We start from the raw sequence: 22,028 nt of genomic DNA, 5'->3' as shown, positions 1-22,028 counted from the left end.
GGTTAGCACCGCAGCCTCACAGCTCCAGCGACCCGGGTTCAGTTCTGGGTACTGCCTGTGTGGAGTTTGCAAGTTCTCCCGTGACTGCGTGGGTTTCCGCCGGGTGCTCCGGTTTCCTCCCACAGCCAAAGACTTGCAGGTGATAGGTAAATTGGCCATTATAAATTGCCCCTAGTGTAGGTAGGTGGTAGGAGAATGATGGGGATGTACTAAGGAATATGGGATTATTGCAGGATTAGTATAAATGGGTGGTTGTTGGTCGGCACAGACTCGGTGGGCCGAAGGGCCTGTTTCAGTGCTGTATCTCGAAATAAATAAATAAAAGTTAAGTATACACTTAGTCTATACAAGAAGCAACCATGGAACTGGCATGGTTTTCTCAGGTAACTTTTTATAAATGAAAAATGTTCAACAGTTCGCTTTCTACATTGTTTCCATATATTGTATAACCTGAAAATCTGGAAAAATGGTAGGAATATATTATGGATGATCTTAATCTAAAAGACCATCAGGCTTAGTTTGCATGTTTGTCTGATGGTTCTCCATTTAGAGTTGCATTTCACACCAGTAGGGAGTGCAGCCATAGCTCTAATACCAATAGCATAACGTAATATAGGGTTGTTACTGGGCAAAATATAAATAGTCCAGGAGTGTCATCACAGGAAGTGATAGAACAGAACTTGTACAGAACCTCGTGTAGAGTGAAAATGGAAGCCATAGAAGTCAGATGCATGTAAATAAACTCCTGTTCTTGATACAGGAAGTCTCAGATATTAGGACTAACTAGCATCAGAATATTACATGGTAGCAACAGTAAACTGAAGTAGAAAAAGAAAAGGTAAAATCACTGCTGTTCAAAAAAAGTAGCTGGACAGAACCAAGCAGAGGCATGGCTGAAATAGGTCAAAAGATTTGCTAGGTCCCAAACTGCATCAGGTCTCGCACAGAAGCCAGACATGAATTAGGTCATTGTATTATTTTATGCTATGGGAGAAAGTGTGTGGATGACATCCTCAAAAGATATGGTATATTTGGAGAAAACTATGTACAGGAAAGTTACTGAGGCTCTGGAGTCTTACTATAACAGAAGAAAAAAAACAAACTTAGAGTGTGTCAAATTCAATAAATCGTCTCAGCAGAGAAGAGAAAGTATTGATTCCTTTATAAGGTCACTGAAGATTGCGAATATGGCAGTTTGCGGGAAGAGTTAGGAGATAGGATCGTGGTCAGAGTGGCAGACGACGCTTTCTTGGATCATCTGCAGTCGACAGATGATCTTACTTTAACCAAGGCGATTCAGTTAAGCAGGCAAGCAGAGGGTTAGAAAATTTAACACTGTTGTCGTTCGAGGGGAAAGGTAGAGTTCAAACTCGAAAACAGCAGACTCCACTAAATACTTAAAACAAAGGCGAAAAATAGTAGTCAAAGACACGAAAGGTAGGAAGAGCATCTAGAGGTATCTCATTGCGGTAGGTGTGGCCGCGGTGGGAAAATTGCCACTGATTTGAAACCTGCATGGTGTGTTGCATCCCCGGTAATAGGGTGAAAGGACACAGAACTATGATCTAGTGGTAGTAACAGAGACCTGGTTCAAAGAAAGGGACGACTGGAAACTTAATATTCATGGCTAATTATGTTCAGTAAAAATGGGTAGGGAAGAGAAAATAAAACAAAAAAGAGGGTGGCAGTATTGATTGAAGAAACTTATAGCACTGGAAAGGATTTATGCAGTTGAGGGATCAAAGAAAGAAACTATTTGATTAGAATTAAGGAACAATTACCCTGGAGGGTGCATTCTACAGGCCACCAAATAGTGAGAAGGAGATAGAGGAACAAGTGTGCAGACAAATTATAGCAAGATGCAAGAACTTGAGAGTAAACAATAATGGGACGTTATAAACTGAGATAATAGTGTAAAGGGTAAAGGATAGGAACACTTGAAATGTGTGGGAAACTTTCTTCATCAGGGTGTTTCCAGCCCAACAAAGGAGGTGGCTATATTGGATTTAGTTCTGGGAAATGAAGTGGGGCAAGTGGAGCCCGTTTCAGTCAGGGGTGTTTACATCGTATTATATCATACTTAAAGAACCGAAACAAGCCATTAAGCCCAACAGATCCATAACTAATGGTTATTAAATTGGCCCTGGGCAGAAAGCAGAGTAGTGGTGAGCCATTACTTTTCAAACTAGAGGGAAATATACAGTGGTGTTCCCTAGGGATCAGTATTAGCACTACTGCTCTTTTTGATATATTAATAACTTGGACTTGGATATATAAAGGCATAATTTTTTTAGTTTGCAATGACAACTCAAATATAGTCGGCAATGAGAAGGATAGCAAAAAACTTTAGAAAAATGTAGGCAGACTGGTAAAATACAGGGGGGGAAAATGTATGATCTCAATAGTAGACCACTTGAACCTTAGAGCCTGGTCTGCCATTCAATACAATCATTTTGGTAGGAATATTGAGGTGCTGCTAAATAAATTAAATGATACAATTTTAAAGGGGTGCAAGAGCAGAGTAACCTGGAGATATCCGTACACAAGTCTGAAGGTCACAGAACAAGTTTGGGTTGTTCTCCTTAAACCAGATTTGATAGCGGTTTCCAAAATTTGTTTTGATAAAGTAAATAAAAGGAGAAACTGTTTCCAGTGGCAGAAGGATGGATAACCAGAGGACAAAGAATTAAGGTGAGGAAAAAAAAACTAGGTGATTTGTTGTGATCTGGAAAGCACTGCCTCAAAAAGGGTGGAGGAAGCAGATTCAATAGTAACTTTCAAAAGGGAATTAGATGAATACTTGAATGGAAAAGAAATACAGGGCCATGGGGAAAGAGCAAGGGAATGGAACTAATTGGACAGCTACTTCTGAGAGCTGGGACAAGCAAAAATGGGCTGAATGATCTCTTCTGTATCATTCTATGATTCTAACGTCCAATTAAGAAAAGCCTCAATTTAGCAAGCAAAAGAGTTATGTAAATATTAATTGACTGCAAATTTGGGGTTTTAAAACTCCCAAGATTATAGGAACTAAAAATCACTGAAGGAGCAATGAGTTGCAGAGTTTAGCATAGTCAGCAAGTCTGAGTTTGATTATACCAGAGTCTTCATACATTGAAGTCCAATTCATGCAGTTGCATTTTTAGTAATTAATTTGAATGCTTTCCCCCTCACCCACAAAAATAGACTGTTCCCCTTCACTCTTGATGGCATGCTCCCTTACCCCAATAACTGTCTTAATTTATTGCCTCAGTATTATTGGTGCTTCAGTTTGTCAGCCGGACAATTGCACCAGAATGAGGGACTTTCCACTTGCAACACAGCAAAGTGAAATACCAGCTGCAAAAGACAGCCTCCTCAGTGCAACAAACCAAAAACCAAATTGAGCAAATGCTGTGAAACAGTGCCCAGAAACAAACAGTGCTCACATGCTAGAAGTAAACTAGGCAAAACAGATCCCACACTTCTACAGCAGTTACCATCATGAGTGACATTCTATCACAGCCATGTCAGTAGAGCACGGCTACCCGACCTGAAGGGACCAGACATGTGTTGGGTTGGGTTGTTCTTCAGGGTCCGGCATTCGGGGTCGGGTCGGACACAGTGACAGCCAGGACGTCAAGGCGTGAAATACTACGCACTAGTCTGCAGTGAGCAATTCCATCGAAGGTCGAGCACAACCTCCAATATAACCAACTTTATTTCGATGGACGGGTCGGGTGCGGGAAAAAAAAATGAAAAGGTCTCGGGCTGGGTCGGATGTGGTTCTGTCGGACTCGGGTGGGGTGTCATTTGCAGACCCGAGAGGGCCTTTACGTCAGTATCCATTTCTCTATAAAGGAGGCGTGAACGTGACAAAGTAAAACAAACAAGAGCATTCTGTAGGATGGTTACCCTGCATTCATCCAAAACTCTAATTTTCTTCTTGCTTTTCCCATTCAGGTACAAACATCGAGGAAGTTCAAGGTGCCTATCACACCCCTGCAACTCAGTCAACTGTTCATCTATTTCAGTTTATGACTATTCCAATGCTCTCCTGGCTGGCCTCCCACTTGGCACTGGAATTCATTCAAAACTCTGCTGCCCATATTCTAACTCAAGTCCCAGACATCCATCACCCCCATGTTCGCTGACCTACACAGGGTCCTGATAGAGCAATTGCTCAAAATTAAAAATTCTCTTCATGGTTTCCAAATCCCTTCAAGATTTCTTTTGTTCATTCATGGGATGGGGGCATCGCTGGGCAGGCCAGCATTTATTGCCCATCCCTAATTGCCCTCGAGAAGATGGTGGCGAGCTGCCTTCTTGAACCACTGCAGTCCATGTGGGGTAGGTACACCCAAAGTGCTGATGGGAAGGGATACCAGGATTTTGACCCAACGACAGTAAAGGAATGGCGATATAGTTCCAAGTCAGGATGGTGAGGCGATTTGGAGGGGAACTTGCAGGTGGTGGTGTTCTCATGCATTTGCTGCCCTTGTCCTTCTAGTTGGTAGAGGTTGTGGGTTTGGAAGGTGCTGTCTAAGGAGCCTTGGTGCGTTGCTGCAGTGCATCTTGTAGATGGTACACACTGCTGCCACTGTGCGTCGTTGGTTGAGGGAGTGAATGTTTGTAGATGGGGTGCCAATCAAGGGGGCTGCTTTGTCTTGGATGGTGTCGAGCTTCTTGAGTGTTGTTGGAGCTGCACCCATCCAGGCAAGTGGAGAGTATTCCATCACACTCCTGACTTGTGCCTTGTAGATGGTGGACAGGCTTTGGGGAATCAGGAGGTGAGTTACTCACCACAGGGTTCCTCGCCTCTTGTAGCCACGGTATTTTTATGGCTACTCCAGTTCGGTTTCTGGAAAATGGTAGCCCCTAGGATGTTGATAGTGGGGGATTCAGCAATGGTAATGCCATTGAATGTCATGGGGAGATGGTTAGATTCTCTCTTGTTGGAGATGGTCATTGCCTGGCACTTGTGTGGCGCGAATGTTACTTGCCACTTATCAGCCCAAGCCTGGATATTGTCCAGGTCTTGCTGCATTTCTACATGGACTGCTTCAGTATCTGATGGGTCGCGAATGGTGCTGAACATTGTACAATCAGCAGCGAACATCCCCACTTCTGACCTTATGACTGAAGGAAGGTCATTGATAAAGCATCTGAAGATGGTTGGGCCGAGGACACGACCCTGAGGAACTCCTGCAGTGATGTCTTGGAGCTCAGATGATTGACCTCCAACAACCACAACCACCTTCCTTGGTATTAGTTATGACTCCAACCAGCGGACAGTTTACCCAGATTCGCTAGGGCTCCTTGATACCATACTCAAGTCAGATACTGCCTTGATGTCAAGGGCAGTCACTCTCATCTCACCTCTTGAGTTCAGCTCTTTTGTCCATGTTTGAACCAAGGCTGTAATGAAGTCAGGAGCTGAGTGGCCCTGGCGGAACCCAAACTGAGCGTCACTGAGCAGGTTATTGCTCAGCAAGTGTTGATGACGCCTTCCATCGCTTTACTGATGATTGACAGTAGACTGATGGGGCGTTTTTTGGCCGGGTCGGACTTGTCCTGCTTTTTGCGTTCAGGACATACCTGGGCAATTTTCCACATTGCCGGGTAGATGCCAGTGTTGTAGCTATACTGGAACAGCTTGGCTAGGGGTGCGGCAAGTTCTGGAGCACAGGTCTTCAGTACTATTGCCGGAATATTGTCAGGGCCCATAGCCTTTGCAGTATCCAGTGCCTTCAGTCGTTTCTTGATATCACGTGGAGTGAATCGAATTGGCTGATGTCTGGCATCTGTGATGCTGGGGACTTCAGGAGGAGGCAGAGATGGATCAACAACTCGGCACTTCTGGCTGAAGATTGTTGCAAATGCTTCTGCCTTATCTTTCGCACTGATGTGCTGGAATCCCCCATCATTGAGGATGGGGATATTTGTGGAGCCACTTCTTCCAGTTAGTTGTTTAATTGTTTACCACCATTCACGGCTGGATGTGGCAGGACTACAGAGCTTAGATCTGATCCGTTGGTTATGGGATCGCTTAGCTCTGTCTATTGCATGCTGTTTACACAGTGTGGCACACAAGTAGCCCTGTGTTGTAGCTTCACCAGGTTGACAGCTCATTTTTAGGTATGTGTGGTGCTGCTCCTGGCATGCCCTCCTGCAGTCTTCATTGAACCAGGGTTGGTCTCCTGGCTTGATGGTAATGGTAGAGTGCAGGATATGCCGGGCCATGAGGTTACAGAATGTGGTTGAGTGCCAGATTGTCTGCTGCTGCTGATGGCCCACAGCGCCTCATGGATGCCCAGTTTTGCAGTGCTAGATCTGTTTGAAATCTATCCCATTTAGCACGGTGATAGTGCCACACAACATGATGGACGGTATCCTCAATGTGAAGGCAGGACTTTGTCGCCACAAGGACTGTGCGGTGGTCACTCCTACAAATACTGTCATGGGCAGATGCATCTGTGGCAGGCAGATCGGTGAGGACGAGGTCAAGTATGTTTTCCCCTCACCACCTGCCACAGACCCAGTCAAGCAGCTATGTCCTTTAGGACTCGGCCAGCTCGGTCAGTAGTGGTGCTACCGAGCCACTCTTGGTGATGGACATTGAAGTCCCCCACCCAGAGTACATTCTGCACCCTTGCCACCCTCAGTGCTTCCTCCAAGTGGTGTTCAACATGCAGGAGTACTGACTCATCAGTTGAGGGAGGGCGGTAGGTGGTAATCAGTCGGAGGTTTCCTTGCCCATGTTTGACCTGATGCCATGAGACTTCATGGGGTCTGGAGTCGATGTTGTGGACTCCCAGGGCAACTCCCTCCCTCCTGTAGACCACTGTCCGGCCACCTATGCTGGGTCTGTCTGTCCTGCCAGTGGAACAAGACATACCCGGGGATGGTGATGGTGGTGTCTGGGACATTGGCTGCAAGGTATGATTCTATGAGTATGACTCTGTCAGGCTGTTGCTTGACTAGTCTGTGGGACAGCTCTCCCAACTTTGGCACAAGGCCCCAGATGTTGGTAAGGAAGATTTTGCAGAGTCGACAGGACCTCCAAATTTCTGTATCCTTCCCCAGCTCGACAACCCATCAATATCTCTGCACTCCAATTCTGTCTTCTTACACATTCCCAACTTAATGACCTAGACTTGGGTGTACAGCGCACAATTTCAAAATTGGCAGAATACAAAACTTGAGGTATTCTGAACTGGAGGACAGTGATAGACTTCAAGAGAACACAGACATGCTGGTAGAATGGGCAGACATATGGCAGATGAAATTTAATGCATAAAAGAGTGAAGTCATAAATTTCAATACAAAATATGAGGAGAGGCACAGTGGTGCAGTGGTTAGCACCGCAGCCTCACAGTTCCAGCGGCCCGGGTTTGGTTCTGGGTACTGACTGTGCAGAGTTTGCAAATTCTCCCTGTGACTGCGTGGGTTTCCTCCCACATGCCAAAGACTTGTGGGTTGATAGGTAAATTGGCCATTGTAAAAACTGCCCCTAGTGTAGGTAGGTGGTAGGAGAATTAAGGGAAGGTGAGGATGCGAGAGAGAAAAATGGGATTAATGTAGGATTAGTATAAATGGGTGGTTGCTGGTCGGCACAGACTCGTTGGGCCAAAGGGCCTGTTTCAGTGCTGTATCTCTCTATGACTCAAAAAAATTAAGCGTACAATTCTAAAGGCGTACAGGAACAGAGAGACCTGCGGATATATGTGCACAAATTGTTGCAGTTGGCAGGGAAGGTTGAAACAGTGGTTAAAAGGCATCTGGGATCCTGGGCTTTTCGAGGTATGGAATACAAATGCAAAGAAAGTTATGAAGAGCCTTTATAAAACATTGGTTTGGCCTCAACTGGAGTAGTGTCCAATTCTGAGCACTGCAGTTAAGGCTTTAGAGAGAGAGAGTGCAGAAAAGATTTACAAGAATGGTTGCAGAAATGAGGGACTTCAGTTATGTGGATCGACTGGATAAGTTGGGACTGTTTCCCTTAAAGAGAAGGGAGAGAGGAGATTTGATTAGAAGTGCTTAAAATTATGTGGGGTCTAGACAGAGTAGAGAGGAACTGTTCACATTGGCAGAAGGGTCAAGAACCATAGGATACTGGTTTACGGCGATGGTCAAAACAAGAAGTGACAGAAGGAATTTCTTTTAAATGCAAGTGGTTAGTATCTGGAATGTACTGCCTGAGAGTGTGATGGAGGGAGTTTCAATCCTGGCTTCCAAGAAGGAATTGGATAAGCACCTGGAGAGAGAAAACAAATGTACAGGGCTATTGGGGGGAGGAAGGCACTGGCTAACTTGCTCTTGCAGAGAGGTGGCACAGGTAAGATGGGCCAAATGGCCTCCTGTGCTATGGAAATCTTATGTTCCGTCGAGTAACAGAAACTCAATATATGCAAATTTCTTAGTATTTGATTTGGATACTTCTAAAGCATGCTGATGACTTTCTGCATGTGTAAGATGCCTGGTGGACCAACGAAAACCCGAAGTGACCACGCAGTTATTAAAACCACCAATCCAACACAGATTTGCCTAAGAGGTGGGAGACTAATTTAGATTTCCTTGTTATTTATTGCAAAATTTCTTGTGCCACAGAAATTATGCCAAAAGGAGATGACTACTCCCTATAGATGTTACAGCACTGAAACATTTTTAGTAAGCTGCTGGAATTTTTAATAAGGAAACCCCTCAATATTTGTACTTCTTTTGGGGTGGGGAGAAAAGAAACCTTCACATTTTATGTACGCGCACTGCTTATGCATATAACTGCGAATGTATTAACTTTTTTTTTCTTTGGCCTCCTTATCTCGAGAGACAATGGGTAAGCCCCTGGAGGTGGTCAGTAGTGTGTGGAGCAGTGCCTGGAGTGGCTATAAAGGCCATTTCTAGAGTGACAGGCTCTTCCACAGGTGCTGCAGAGAAATTTGTTTGTCGGGGCTGTTACACAGTTGGCTCTCCCCTTGCGCCTCTGTCTTTTTTCCTGCCAACTGCTAAGTCTCTGACTTGCCACACTTTAGCCCCGCCTTTATTAACTAAGCTTTATAAAAATATCCCCTCTATTTGAACAGTATGAGGGAATAAACTCTGGCAAATGGGATCAGCTGATACTGTGCAGTTTCACTGCACTGGAGATTTGTTCACAGTTGTTTACACTGGCACTAAATAGCATGTATTCAAAATGGACACAGCCATGACACTCACCAATTGGAATACAGAATAAAATTTGAATATTTGCCGATACCAAAATTCAAGGTGTGGCCAACAGTGAGAATGATGCAAATCGACTGCAACAGGACATAGATAGGCTAGCAGAATGGGTAGACAAGTGGCAGATGGAATTTACTACAGAGAAGTGAGATGATGCATTTTGGCCTAAGGGTTAGAAAAAGGCAATAGAGATTAAACAACACAATTCTAAACAGTGTGCTTGGGACAGAGAGACCTGGGGGTTCATGGACATAGATTCTTGAAGGTGATAGGACACATTGAGAGAGCAGTTGGCAAAACATATGGGATCTTGGGCTTCATAAATAGAGGCACTGAATACAAAAGCAGAGAAGTTATGCTGAACCTTAGTTGCACTCTGGTTAGGCCACAACTAGAGCGTTACATCCAGTTCTGGTCACCACACTTTGGAAAGGACGATGGTCCTCGAGAGGGTGGCAATTTACCAGAATGGGTCAAAGGAAGAGGGATTTTGGCTCCAAAGCTAGGTTGGAGAAGCTGGGTTTGTTCTCCTTGGAGCAAAGGAGATTTGATAGAGTTGTACAAGATTATGACAGGTTTAGATAAAGGTAGACAAAGAACGGCAGTTCCCATTAACTGAGAAGGCCGAGGGGCATAGATTTAAATATTTGGGAAAGGGATGCAGCAAGGAAGAACTTTTCTTGAATGCCATGAGTAGTAATGACCTGGAACTTGCTGCCAACAAAGGTGGTGGAAGCTGAGACAATAAAAGATTTCATAAGAAAATTGGATGGGCACTTGAAAGAAAGAAACTTGCAGGGCTACGGGGATAGAGAAAAGAAATAGGACTTGATGGCCTCCTTCTGTGGCTGGGATTTTTATATCACTCCACCATTGGCGGCCATGACTTCAGCTACCGAGGTGCAAACCTCTGGAGTTCAGTCACTAAATCTCTCCACCTTTTTATCTCCCTCTCCAAGACTTTCCTTAAAAACCTACATCTTCAGCCAAACTGTCCGAATATCTCCTCATGTAGCTCAGTGTTACAATTTGTTTTGACAACGCTCCTGTGAAACAGCTTGGGATCTTTTACAACATTAAAGATGCTATATAAATGCAAGTTGCTTTATACCCAAACACCTGAAACAGAAGCCACACAGCAACTTAGATGCCTGACTGAACAGGAGCAACATAGCATGCGATGTGTAGTCCCATGGAGTTATAAGATACAGCATTGCTGTCTTTCTTGCGTGTGCACGCTCTCATTACCCAATTATGCATAGCACACAATTTATGCCAAGACTAAGGTAAAAGACACAAAAATAAACGAGTATTTTAAGACAGATTGGTTATTTTTTTCCTATATGCCTATACGTGACTGAAGAGTGCAGTTGTTTACAATTCAAATTTTATTTATTTTTTATTTATTTTATTTAGAGATTCAGCACTGAAACAGGCCCTTCGGCCCACCGAGTCTGTGCCGACCAACAACCACCCATTTATACTAACCCTACAGTAATCCCATATTCTCTATCACCTACCTATACTAGGGGCAATTTACAATGGCCAATTTACCTATCAACCTGCAAGTCTTTGGCTGTGGGAGGAAACCGGAGCACCCGGCGAAAACCCACACAGACACTGGGAGAACTTGCAAACTTCGCACAGGCAGTACCCAGAATCGAACCCGGGTCCCTGGAGCTGTGAGGCTGCGGTGCTAACCACTGCGCCACTGTGCCGCCCATAATTTGCTGTACAACAACCAACACAGAATAAAGGGAGAATCTGAAAACCTCCGGTGCACATTAAAATTGCAGCAGTAAAACAGCTAACATTATGAAGCATCACTGATTGCAATCCAGTCCTTTGTAGAAGTCAATGTCTTTGAGGCACAAAAAAGATTAAGTAGCAACATGGAATTCCAACATAAAAATTGACAACACTGAGCACAAAACACTTGCGTTTGTTTCTGCATTTGGTCATTATGGAAAAGGAAGAGACGACACCTGAACAAAACAAAGATAGCAAGCACTGTCCCTCCAAGGATGGAGGTGCATTGAAGGTGCTTCTATATTTTTTGTCAAGTTTTTCTTTGAGAACTCAAATTGTGGAGATGGATTCATCGGAAAGCTGAAGATTTTATAAATGCTGGACTTGGTTTTGTTGTTGACAGTTCACTGAAAGAACACAGAGTTGTTGTTTGAAAACAACCTTTGCTGGAAATCATGTGCTTTAAGTTCAATAAACAGAAACGTCGGCGACCTGGGGAAGATGTCTGCAGAGAAGCCACATGTGAAGGTTTATGGAGGTCAGGAGGTTGACTTTCTGTTTGGGGTTTTGTTTTTGAGATATTGTTTGGTTCAGTTGGATTGTGAACTGTTTTAAAGACAGTTGGTGTTTTGCTGGCCAAGGAAAAACAAAAAAAAACAAGAAATGCTGGAAATACTCAGCAGGTCTGGTAGCATCTGTGGAGAGAGAAGCAGAGTTAACGTTTCGGGTCAGTGACCCTTCTTTGGAACTGGCAAATATTAGAAATGTCAAATGTTATAAGCAAGTTAAGCGGGGGTGGGGCAAGAAATAACAAAAGAGAAGGTGTAGATTGGACAAGGCCACAGATTAGCTGACCAGAAGGTCATGGAGCAAAGGCAAACAATGTTAATGGTGTGTTGAAAGACAAGGCATTAGTACAGAAACATTGTTAACGGACTGAAGATTGAACAGCAGCAAGTCCAAACATGAAAAAAACAGTGGGTAAGCAAACTGAACAAACTAAGATGAAATAAAATAAACATACAAAAAAACATGTGTAAAAGAAAAAATAACTAAAAATAAAAGTAAGATGGGGGACCCGTCATGCTCTGAAATTATTGAACTCAAAGTGGAATGGCTAAGATGTAGGGAGGGTATTCTTGAACTTGGGGCTGAGGCAACTGAAGGTGGGGCCACCAACAACAGAAAATCAGTGATGCACAAGAGGCCAGAATTAGAGTGTAGCTATCTTGGAGGGTTGTGGGGCTGAAGGATATACAAAGATAGGGAGGGGTGAGGCCATGGAGGAATTTGAACACAAGGATGAGAACTTTAAAATAAAAGCATTGCTTGACCAGGAGTCAATGAAGATCAGCGAGCACCAGCAGCGAGTTTTCCCCAATTCCCATGACTCCAGTTTTGCTAGGGTTCCTTGATGCCATACTCGGTCAAATGCTGCCTTGACGTCAAGGGCAGTCACTCTCACCTCATCAAGTTCAGCTCTTTTGTCCATGTTTGAACTAAGGCTGTAATGAGGTCAGGAGCTGAATGGCCCTGGCTGAACCCAAACTAAGCATCACTGAGCAGGTTATTGCTAAGCAAGTGCCGCTAGATGACACTGTTGATGACACCTTCCATCACTTTCCTGATGATTGAGAGTAGACTGATGGGGCGCTAATTGGCCCAGTTGGACTTGTCCTGCTTCATGCGCACAGTACATACCTAGACAATTTTACACATTGCTGGGTAGATACCGGTATTGTAGCTATACTGGAACAGCTTGGCTAGGGGTGCGGCAAGTTCTGGAGCACAGGTCTTCAGTACTATTGCCGGAATATTGTCAGGCTCCATAGCCTTTGCAGTATCCACTGCATTCAGTCGTATCTTGATATCTCTCGGAGTGAACCGAATTGGCTGAAGACTGGTATCTGTGATCCTGGGAAATTCAGGAGGAGGCCAATGTGGATCAACAACTCAGCACTTATGGCTTAAGATTGCTGCAAATGCGTCAGACTTATCTTTCACACTGATGTGCTGGGCTCCCCATCATTGAGGATGGGGATATTTGTGAAGACACCTCCTCCAGTTAGTTGTTTAATTGTCCACCATTCACAACTGGATGTGGCAGACTGCAGAGCTTAGAACTGATCCGTTGGTTATGGGATCGCTTAGCCCTGTCTATCGCATGCTGCCTATGCAGTTTAGCATGCAAGTAGTCCTGGCTTGTAGCTTCACCAGGTTGACACCTCATATATGCCTGGTGCTGCTCCTGGCATGCCCTCCTGCAGTCGTCATTGAACCAGGGTTGGTCTCCTGGCTTGATGGTAATGGTAGAGAGGGGGAATATGCCAGGCCATGAGGTTACAGATTGTGGTTGAGTACAATTCTGCTGCTGCTGATGGCCCACAGTGCCTCATGGATGCCCAGTTTTGCAGTGCTAGATCTCTTAAATCTATCCTGTTTAGCACAGCGATAGTGCCACACAACACGATGGAGGGTATTCTCAATGTGAAGGCAGGACTTCGTCTCCACAAGGACTGTGCGGTGGTCACTCCTACCAATACTGTCATGGACTGATGCATCTGTGGCAGGCAGATCGGTGAGGACGAGGTCAAGTATGTTTTCCCCTTGTTGGTTTCCTCACCACCTCCTGCAGACCCAGTCTAGCAGTTATGTCCTTTAGGATTTGGCCAGCTCGGTCAGTTGTGGTGCTACCAAACAAATCTTGATGGACATTGAAGTCCCACACCCAGAGTACATTTTACGCCCTTGCCACCCTCATTGCTTCCTCCAAGTGGTGTTCAACATGCAGGAGTACTGACTCATCAGTTGAGGGAGGGCGGTAGGTGGTAATCAGTCGGAGGTTTCCTTGCCCATGTTTGACCTGATGCCATGAGACTTCATGGGTCCGGAGTTGATGTTGAGGACTCCCAGGGCGATCCCTCCCGACTTTATACGACTGTGCCGCCACCTCTGCTGGGTCTGTCCTGCCGGTGGGACAGGACAAACCCGGGGATTGTGACGGCAATGTCTGGAACATTGTCTGGGTGTAAGGTATGATTCTGTGAATATGACTGTCAGGCTGTTACTTGACTAATCTGTGGTACTGCTCTCCCAACTTTGATAAACCCCCAGAGGTCAGTAAGAAGGACTTGGCAGCACTGACAGGGCTGTGTTTGCTGTTGTCATTTCCGGTGCCTAGGTCGATGCCAGGTGGTCCGTCTGGTTTCATTCTTTGACTTCGTAGCGGTTAGATACAACTGAGTGGCTTGCTGGGTCATTTCAGAGGGTATTTAAGAGTCAATCACATTGCTATGGGTCTGGAGTCACATGTAGGCCAGACCAGGTAAGGACAGCAGCTTTCCTTCCCTAAATGACATTCGTAAACCAGATGGGTTTTTACAACAATTGACAATGGTTTCATGGCCATCATTAGTCTAGGTTTTAATTCCAGATTTATTAACTGAATTCAAATTCCACCTTCTGCTGTGGTAGGATTCAAACCCATGTCCCCAGAGCAATACCCTGGGTCTCTGTGTTACTAGTGCAATGACAATACCACTACACCACCGCTTTCGTGAGCCAAGTAAAGGTGATATATGCCTGGCTCTGTGTCCCTCACTTTCTTCTCTGCACCCCCATGCCACCCTCCACCCGAACCATTACGTTGAATTACTAACCTCAGCTATATCATGGCAATACTAAACTGAAGGTAGAGGTCTCACCGCAAGAACAAGATCAGCTGGAGGAGGTTAGAATGAGTAAAGATCGAAAATAATCATCCAAACTGTTCAGATAATCTTACTAATCAGCATTACCAAGAACTTGGGAACAGTTCTCCCACCCCAGCTCCTGTCTGTACGAACATATGAATTAGGAGCAGTAGTAGGCCATTCGGCACCACTAGCCTGCTGCGCCATTCAATAAGATAATGGCTGATATGTTTGTGTCTCGAATTCCACATTCCCACCTACCTCCAATAATTTTTGATTCCCTTGCCTGACAAGAATCTATCTACTCTACCCTCACCTTAAATAATATACAATGACCCCCACCTCCACCACCTTCTAAGGCAGAAAGTTCCAAAGTCACACTACTCTCCCAGAAAAAAAATTCTCCTCACCTCTGGCCCAAAAGGGCAACCCCTAATTTTAAAAACGGTGCCCTCTAATTCTGGACTCACCCACAAGCAGAAACATCCTTTCCACATCTACCTAGTCAAGACTGTTCAGGATCTTATACACTTCAATCAAGTCTTCCCTCACTCTTAACTCCAGTGAAAATAAGCCCAGTATGTCCGTTTCCTCATAAGACAGCCTGCTCATACCAGTTACCAATCTAGTAAAAGTCCTCTGAGTCGCCTCCAATACATTTACATCCTTCCTTAAACAAGGAGACCAAAACTGCACACACGATGCAAGATGTGGTCTCACCAATGCCCTGTACAACTGAAGCACAACAGTCAAACTTCTTTCAGTTCCTCTTGTAATAAAGCATAGCATTCCATTAGCCCTCTTTATTACTTGCTGTACCTGCATACTAACGTATTGTGACTCATGCACTTACCTAGAACACCTAGATCCCTCTGCACTTTCGAATTCTGCAATCATTCTCCGTTTAAGTAATACTCTGCTTTTTTTATTCTTCCTGCCAAAGTGAACAACTTCACACTTGTTCACGTTATTCTCCATCTGCCAGATTTTTGCCCACTCACTCAACCTATCTATAATTCGGTCCGCAACATCCTTATTTCCTCTGCACAACATTATTCCTACCTATTTTTGTGTCATCTGCAAATTTAGCTACCATGCCATCGCTCCCCTCATCTAAGTCATTGATATAAACTGGAAAAGGTCGAGGCCCCAGCACAGACCCCTGCGGGACTCCACTCGTCACACCTACCACTCAGAAAAAGGACCCATTTATGCATACTGTTTTATGCCAACCAGCCAATCTTCCATCCATGCTAATCTGTTACCCCCTACACCATGAGCTCCTACTTTGCACAATCGCCGTTTATGTGGCACCTTGTAAAATGCCATCTGGAAGTCCAAGTACAGTCCATCAATGGGCTCCCCTTTATCTACAGCACATGCTACGCCTTCAAAGAACTCCAATAAATTGGTTAAACGAGAGTTCCCTTTCATAAAACAATGCTGACTATTCCCAAATACCTTCAGTTTTTCTGACTGCCCAGCTATAACCTCCTTAATGATCAATTCTAACACCTTCCCCATGACAGACATCAAGCTAACTGGCCTAAAGTTAGCTATTTTCTGCCTCTCCCCCTTCTTGAATGGAGGGGTTATATTTACTACTTTCCAGTCTGATGAAACCGTTATTAGACCTGGTATTGTGCAACAAGATCGGATTAATTAATGACCTCATAGTTGAGGCACCCCTAGGTAGCAGGGATCATAAGATGATTGAATTTTACATTCAGTTTGAGGGAGAGAAGAGTGGGTCCAAGACTAGTATTTTAAACTTAAATCAGGCAATTATGAGGGCATGAAAGCAGAGTTAGCTAAAGTGAACTGTCAAATTAGGTTAAGGGATGTCAATAGAGATGCAGTGGTAGACATTTAAGGGGATATTTCAGAATACACAGAATACATTTCAACGAGAAAGAAAAATTCCAAGGGTGGGACCTGCCATCCGTGGTTAACTAAAAAAGTTAAAGATAGTATCAAACAAAGAAAAAAACTATATTTGCGCAAAGATGGGAGGCAGGTCAGAAGATTGGACAGAATATAAAAAAAGCAAAGAATGACTAAAAGATTGATAAGGAAAGTATAATTAGAGAACGAGGGAAAGCTAGCTAGAAATATAAAGACAGATACTAAGAGTTTCTATAGATATTTTAAAAAAAAGTTAAAGCAAGCATTGGTCCTATAGAAAGGGAGCCTGGGGAATTAATAATGGAAAATAAGGAGACTGCAGATAAACTGAACAGATGCTTTGCATCAGTCTTCACTATTGAGGATACAAGTAACATCCCAGTATTAGCTCTAAGTCAGGAAATGGAAGGGAGGGATGAACTCAGGAAAATTACAATCACCAAGGCAGTAGTACTGAACAAATTGTAAAAGCTGCAGGCTGACAAGTCCCTGGGTCCTGATGGACTTCATCCTAGGGTGCTAAAAAGAAAAAGTGGCTATTTAGATAATTGATGCATTAGTTTTAATTTTCCAAAATTCCCTAGATTCGGGGAAGGTTCCATTAGATTGGAGAATAGCCAATGTAATCCTTTATTCAAAAAGGGAGGGAGACAAATCAGGAAACTACAGGCCAGTTAGCTTAACATCTGTCTTAGGGAAAATGTTCGAAGCTATTATTAAAGACAGTATAGCAGGGCATTTAGAAAAATTCAAGGTAATAAGGCAGAGTCAACATGGATTTGTGAAAGGGAAATCATGTTTCACCAATTTATTGGAGTTCTTTGAGGGAGTTACATATGCTGTGGATAAAGGGGAACCAGTGGATGTACTGTATTTAGATTTTCAGAAGGCATTTGATAAGGTGCCACATCAAAGGTTATTGCAGTAAATAAAAGCTCATGGTGTAGGGGGTAACATATTGGCATGGATAGAAGATTGGCTAGCTAACAGGAAACAGAGTAGGCATAAATGGGTCATTTTCTGGTTGGCAAGATGTAACGAGTGGTGCGTCACAGGGATGTGTTCTGGGGCCTTAACTTTTTACAATTTATATAAATGACTTAGATGAAGGGACCAAAGGTATGTTTGCTAAATTTGCAGATGACACTAAGATAGGTAGGAAAGCAACTTGTGAAGAGGACATAAGGGGGCTACAAAGGGATATAGATAGGTTCAGTGAGTGGGCAAATACCTGGCAAATGGAGTATAATGTGGGAAAGTGGAAAATTGTCCACTTTGGATGGAAGAATAAAAAAGCATATTATCTAAATGGTGAGAGATTGCAGAGCTCGGAGATGCAGAGGGATCTGGGTGCCCTCATGCATGATTCGCAGGTAATTAGGAAAGCTAATACAATGTTATCGCTTATCACGAAGGGAATTGAATACAAAAGTAGGTGGTTACGCTTCAGCTATACAGGGCATTGGTGAGACCACATCTGGAGTACTGTGTACAGTACTGGTCTTATTTAAGGAAGGATGGAAATACGTTGGAGGCAGTACAGAGAAGGTTTACAAGACAAATATCGGGAATGGGCGGCTGTCTTAGGAGGAAAGATTGCAGGCTAGGCATGTATCCGCTGGAGTTTAGAAGAGTAAGACGCAACTTGATTGAAACATACAAGATCATGAGAGGTCTTGGCAGGGTGGATTTAGAAAGGATATTCCCCCTTGTGGGAAAATCTAGAAATAACAATCACTGTTTGAAAATAAGGGGTCGCCCATTTAAGACAGAGATAAGGAGAATTTTTTTCTCTGAGGGTCGTGGGTCTTTAGAATTTGTTTCCATTGTCTTTTGAGAAAGAGGAGTCTTTGAATATTGTTTAAAGCAGAGGTAGATAGATTTTTGATAAGAAAGGGGGAGGAAGGTTATCAGGGGTAGGTGGAAATGTGGAGTAATTAGTTCAGCGATGAACTTATTGAATGGCAGAGCAGACTCAAAGGGCTGAGTGGCATACTCCTTCTCCAAATTTGTTTGTTCCTATGTTCCAGAATCGAGCAAATTTTGAAAAATTACCAGCGCGTCTACTACCTCATTAGCCACCTCTTTTGAGGCCTTAGGATGAAATCCATCAGGACCCGAGGACTTGTCAGCCCGTAGCTCCATTAGTTTGCTCACTACTGCTTCCCTGGTGATTGCAATTTCACCAAGTTCCTCTCTTCCTTCCACCTCCTGATTTACAGCTATTACTGGATTTTTTTTGTATCCTCAACAGTGAAGACAGAAGCAAAAATTTGTTCATTTCCTTTGCCATTTTCTTATTATCTATCAACTCCCCATTTTCACTCTCTAGAGGACCTACTCACTTTACTTACTCTTTTCCTTTTTCAGGGCACTTCAACAAGAGATTGTACAACAGTTTAAAAATTGAAAGTAATAACTGCAGAATATTTCAGATTTAATACCCATATGCTTGGTAACATTGACCACATGCTTGCTGCCCGACCTCCTCCCCCATAATCCAAACTGCTTCACCTTTCAATCTCTCTTCAAAAGGCTTTTAAAAACTTCTCTCTAATCGCGCTTCCACTGGGCATCCTCCTGCGTATCTTGTGAAGCACTCAATTTTCCAGGAAACATAATGCTTGTTGAATAATAAATCTATATATTGTTCTATATCAGGGCTTCTTTTCCTGTCACTGAACACCTTAACTCCCCTCCCCCCATAAAAGGTTCCATGTTGACTTGTGCTCTGAACCCACTGTCTGAATCTTTCTACACAACTCTGCCTAGTGACGATATACACAAGCAGTATAAAAAAGTGATGTACAATTTTTTCTTTTAATCATTCATCAACATGTATTTACATTACACCTCTAATGTAGTTAAATGCCTCAAGTCACCACACAGGAACAAAATCAGACCCAAATCAACACCTAGCCAAAGACAACAACATTAGGACCGATGTCCAAAAGCTTGGTCAAAAGATGTAGGATTTCAAGCGTTAGAGGAAAAAAATATTTCAGGGCTTAAATGGCTGAAGACACAGCAGCGAAAGGTGGGCAAATTAAGTGGGGGATGCACAAGAGGCTAGGGTTGGAGGAACGCAAAATTAATGGAAGGTTTTAAGGCTATAAGTAGTTGAGGGGCTAGATCACTCCCCTCTCCCTCATCCCCAGATGGCCCAAAGCTGAGTAACCCAGTTGATTGGCAAACTTGCTTACGATTCCAGTAGCATAGTGCCTAGCTAAAGCCACCACCTGCACTGCAGGCATACCTGCCTAATCACAGCCACTTAACATGTGGCAACTTTTACAGATTAAGACTGATCTGTGTTACTATGCCACAATGACATTAATATATTATTTATAAGCCCCAACTCAGTGGCAATACTATGCTGAGTCAGAAGGTTGTGAGCTCAAACCTCACTCAAGAGATTTGAGCACATAATCTAGACTAACTGTGGTGCAGTACTGAGGGAGTGCTACACTATGAAAGTGGCTATCTTTATGACGACCTTTGTCAGAACGAGGGATCATGTGGTCTCAGATGGATGTAAAAAATGCAGTGGCACAAATTCAAAAAGCACTAAAGTTCTCCCCAGTGCCCTGACCGATATTTATCCCTCACCCAACACCCTCTGAAACAAAGATTATCTGTATAGCACACTGCTGTTTGCGGAACCCTGCTGTATACAATTTGGCAGGAATGTTTTCTACATTACAGAGACAACACTTCAAAAGTATTTCAGGTGTCAAGCACGATCTGAGGTGACGTAAAACACTATATAAATCCAAATCTTTCTCTTCCTTTCCACTGCAAGGCAAACCAAACTTAATTAACAAAGAAAAGTTTACCTCAGCCACATTGTATAACAAACCATGATATGACTTGAAAACTAAAAAGACTTTTGTCCGTTACACGAAAAATCCATCAATCTTGACAACCAAACTGCCGCAGACATTGAGCACCTCCTCCGCCCACCCTCTGACTCGGCCTTTGAAAACTATTTGTCGTTAAGTTTATCACCAACAGTGACTACAAAACATTTATAGAAAAAGTATTTGAATCAATAATTATGTAAAACTCCGAGTCATCAATATGAATTATATTGCACTTCAACAAGCCTCGGAAGTGATGCTGAAACAGAGTCCGCCCCTCAGCGCTTGCTCACCGACCGGAGTACCCCGACCCGACCCCCTTCCCCCGGTCTGACCGACTGCTCCCCCTACCAAGGACCGACCAACTGTCCCCATTACCCTCCCCCCCCACGGACTGTCCCCATTCTCTCTTTCTCCCCTCCCCCCCCCCCCCCAAGGACCGACCAACTGTCCCCATTCCCCCCCCCCCCCCACGGACTGACCGACTGCCCCCATTCTCGCCCCCCCCCCCCACGGACTGACCGACTGCCCCCATTTCCCCCCACCCCCCACGGACTGACCGACTGCCCCCATTTCCCCCCACCCACCGACTGACCGACTGCCCCCATTTCCCCCCACCCACCGACTGACCGACTGCCCCCATTCCCCCCCCCCACGGACTGACCGACTGCCCCCATTTCCCCCCCCCCCACCGACTGACCGACTGCCCCCATTTCCCCCCCCCCACCGACTGACCGACTGCCCCCATTTCCCCCCACCCACCGACTGACCGACTGCCCCCATTTCCCCCCACCCACCGACTGACCGACTGTCCCCATTTCCCCCCACCCACCGACTGACCGACTGTCCCCATTCCCACCACCCCCACGGACTGACCGACTGCCCCCATTTCCCCCCACCCACCGACTGACCGACTGTCCCCCTGCCCCCATTTCCCACCACCCCCACCGACTGCCCCCATTTCCCCCCACCCACCGACTGACCCCATTCCCACCACCACCCCACACACGGACTCAACGACCGTTCCACTTCCCCCATCCACAACCCCTTCCCCCATCCGGCCCCTCCAGTCACCCCGGGCTGACTGACCGGCCGCTCAGGCCCCGCCTCCTACCTGGACAGGTGTTTGAGGATTTGCTTCTTGATGAGCCCGGCCATGCTGCACTCGGCTCCAGAACGTCAGCGGCCGATTAGGCCTGCAAGGATTATGTACTGATTCTGGCCATGCCCCCACAGCACCGATTGACTTCTCCTGCTGTCACCCAACCACACCACCACCTCCTCCTCCTTCTTCCCTGACTCCGCCGCTAAAAGATCTGCCCATTGCAGGCAAGATGGGCCGTGGGCGGAGCGCGGGGGAGCACTGCGCCACCTGGTGGCCAGCGCTCGCAACTCACAGCTGGCAATGGAATAAAACACAAGGGTTTCCTGAAATAAAACCTCGACACCTGGGCTCAAGCACAGGATGTTTGACACTGTTTATTATTATTGGGGGATATTTTGCTTTCTTTAAAAAAAATAATTTTATTTCTCCCCTTTGCATCTTCCGTACTTACCTGAAGCTCATTACACATTCTCTGCATATTATTCTAAAGACACTGGCTCCCTCCAGTGTCTAGAC

General features: G+C 44.7%; 1 protein-coding gene across 2 annotated transcripts in view; it reads right to left on the bottom strand.

The window, feature by feature from the left end:
* The window catches only part of bltp3a (bridge-like lipid transfer protein family member 3A), a 174,620-nt gene extending 152,921 nt beyond the window's left edge, over window positions 1-21,699 (bottom strand). For both annotated transcript variants that reach the window (XM_068057072.1, XM_068057073.1), the window contains exon 1: window positions 21,522-21,699. In XM_068057072.1, coding sequence (XP_067913173.1) covers window positions 21,522-21,565 — 44 coding nt within the window. In that variant the 5' untranslated portion in view covers window positions 21,566-21,699. The remainder of the gene's footprint in view (window positions 1-21,521) is intronic.
* Window positions 21,700-22,028: the final 329 nt, after the last annotated feature.

This window comes from Heterodontus francisci, chromosome 25 (genome assembly GCF_036365525.1).
Source record: "Heterodontus francisci isolate sHetFra1 chromosome 25, sHetFra1.hap1, whole genome shotgun sequence".
Taxonomy (NCBI): Eukaryota; Metazoa; Chordata; class Chondrichthyes; order Heterodontiformes; family Heterodontidae; genus Heterodontus; species Heterodontus francisci.
The sequence above is the reverse complement of the archived record's forward strand: the minus strand, read 5'-3'. Positions and strand labels throughout refer to the sequence as shown.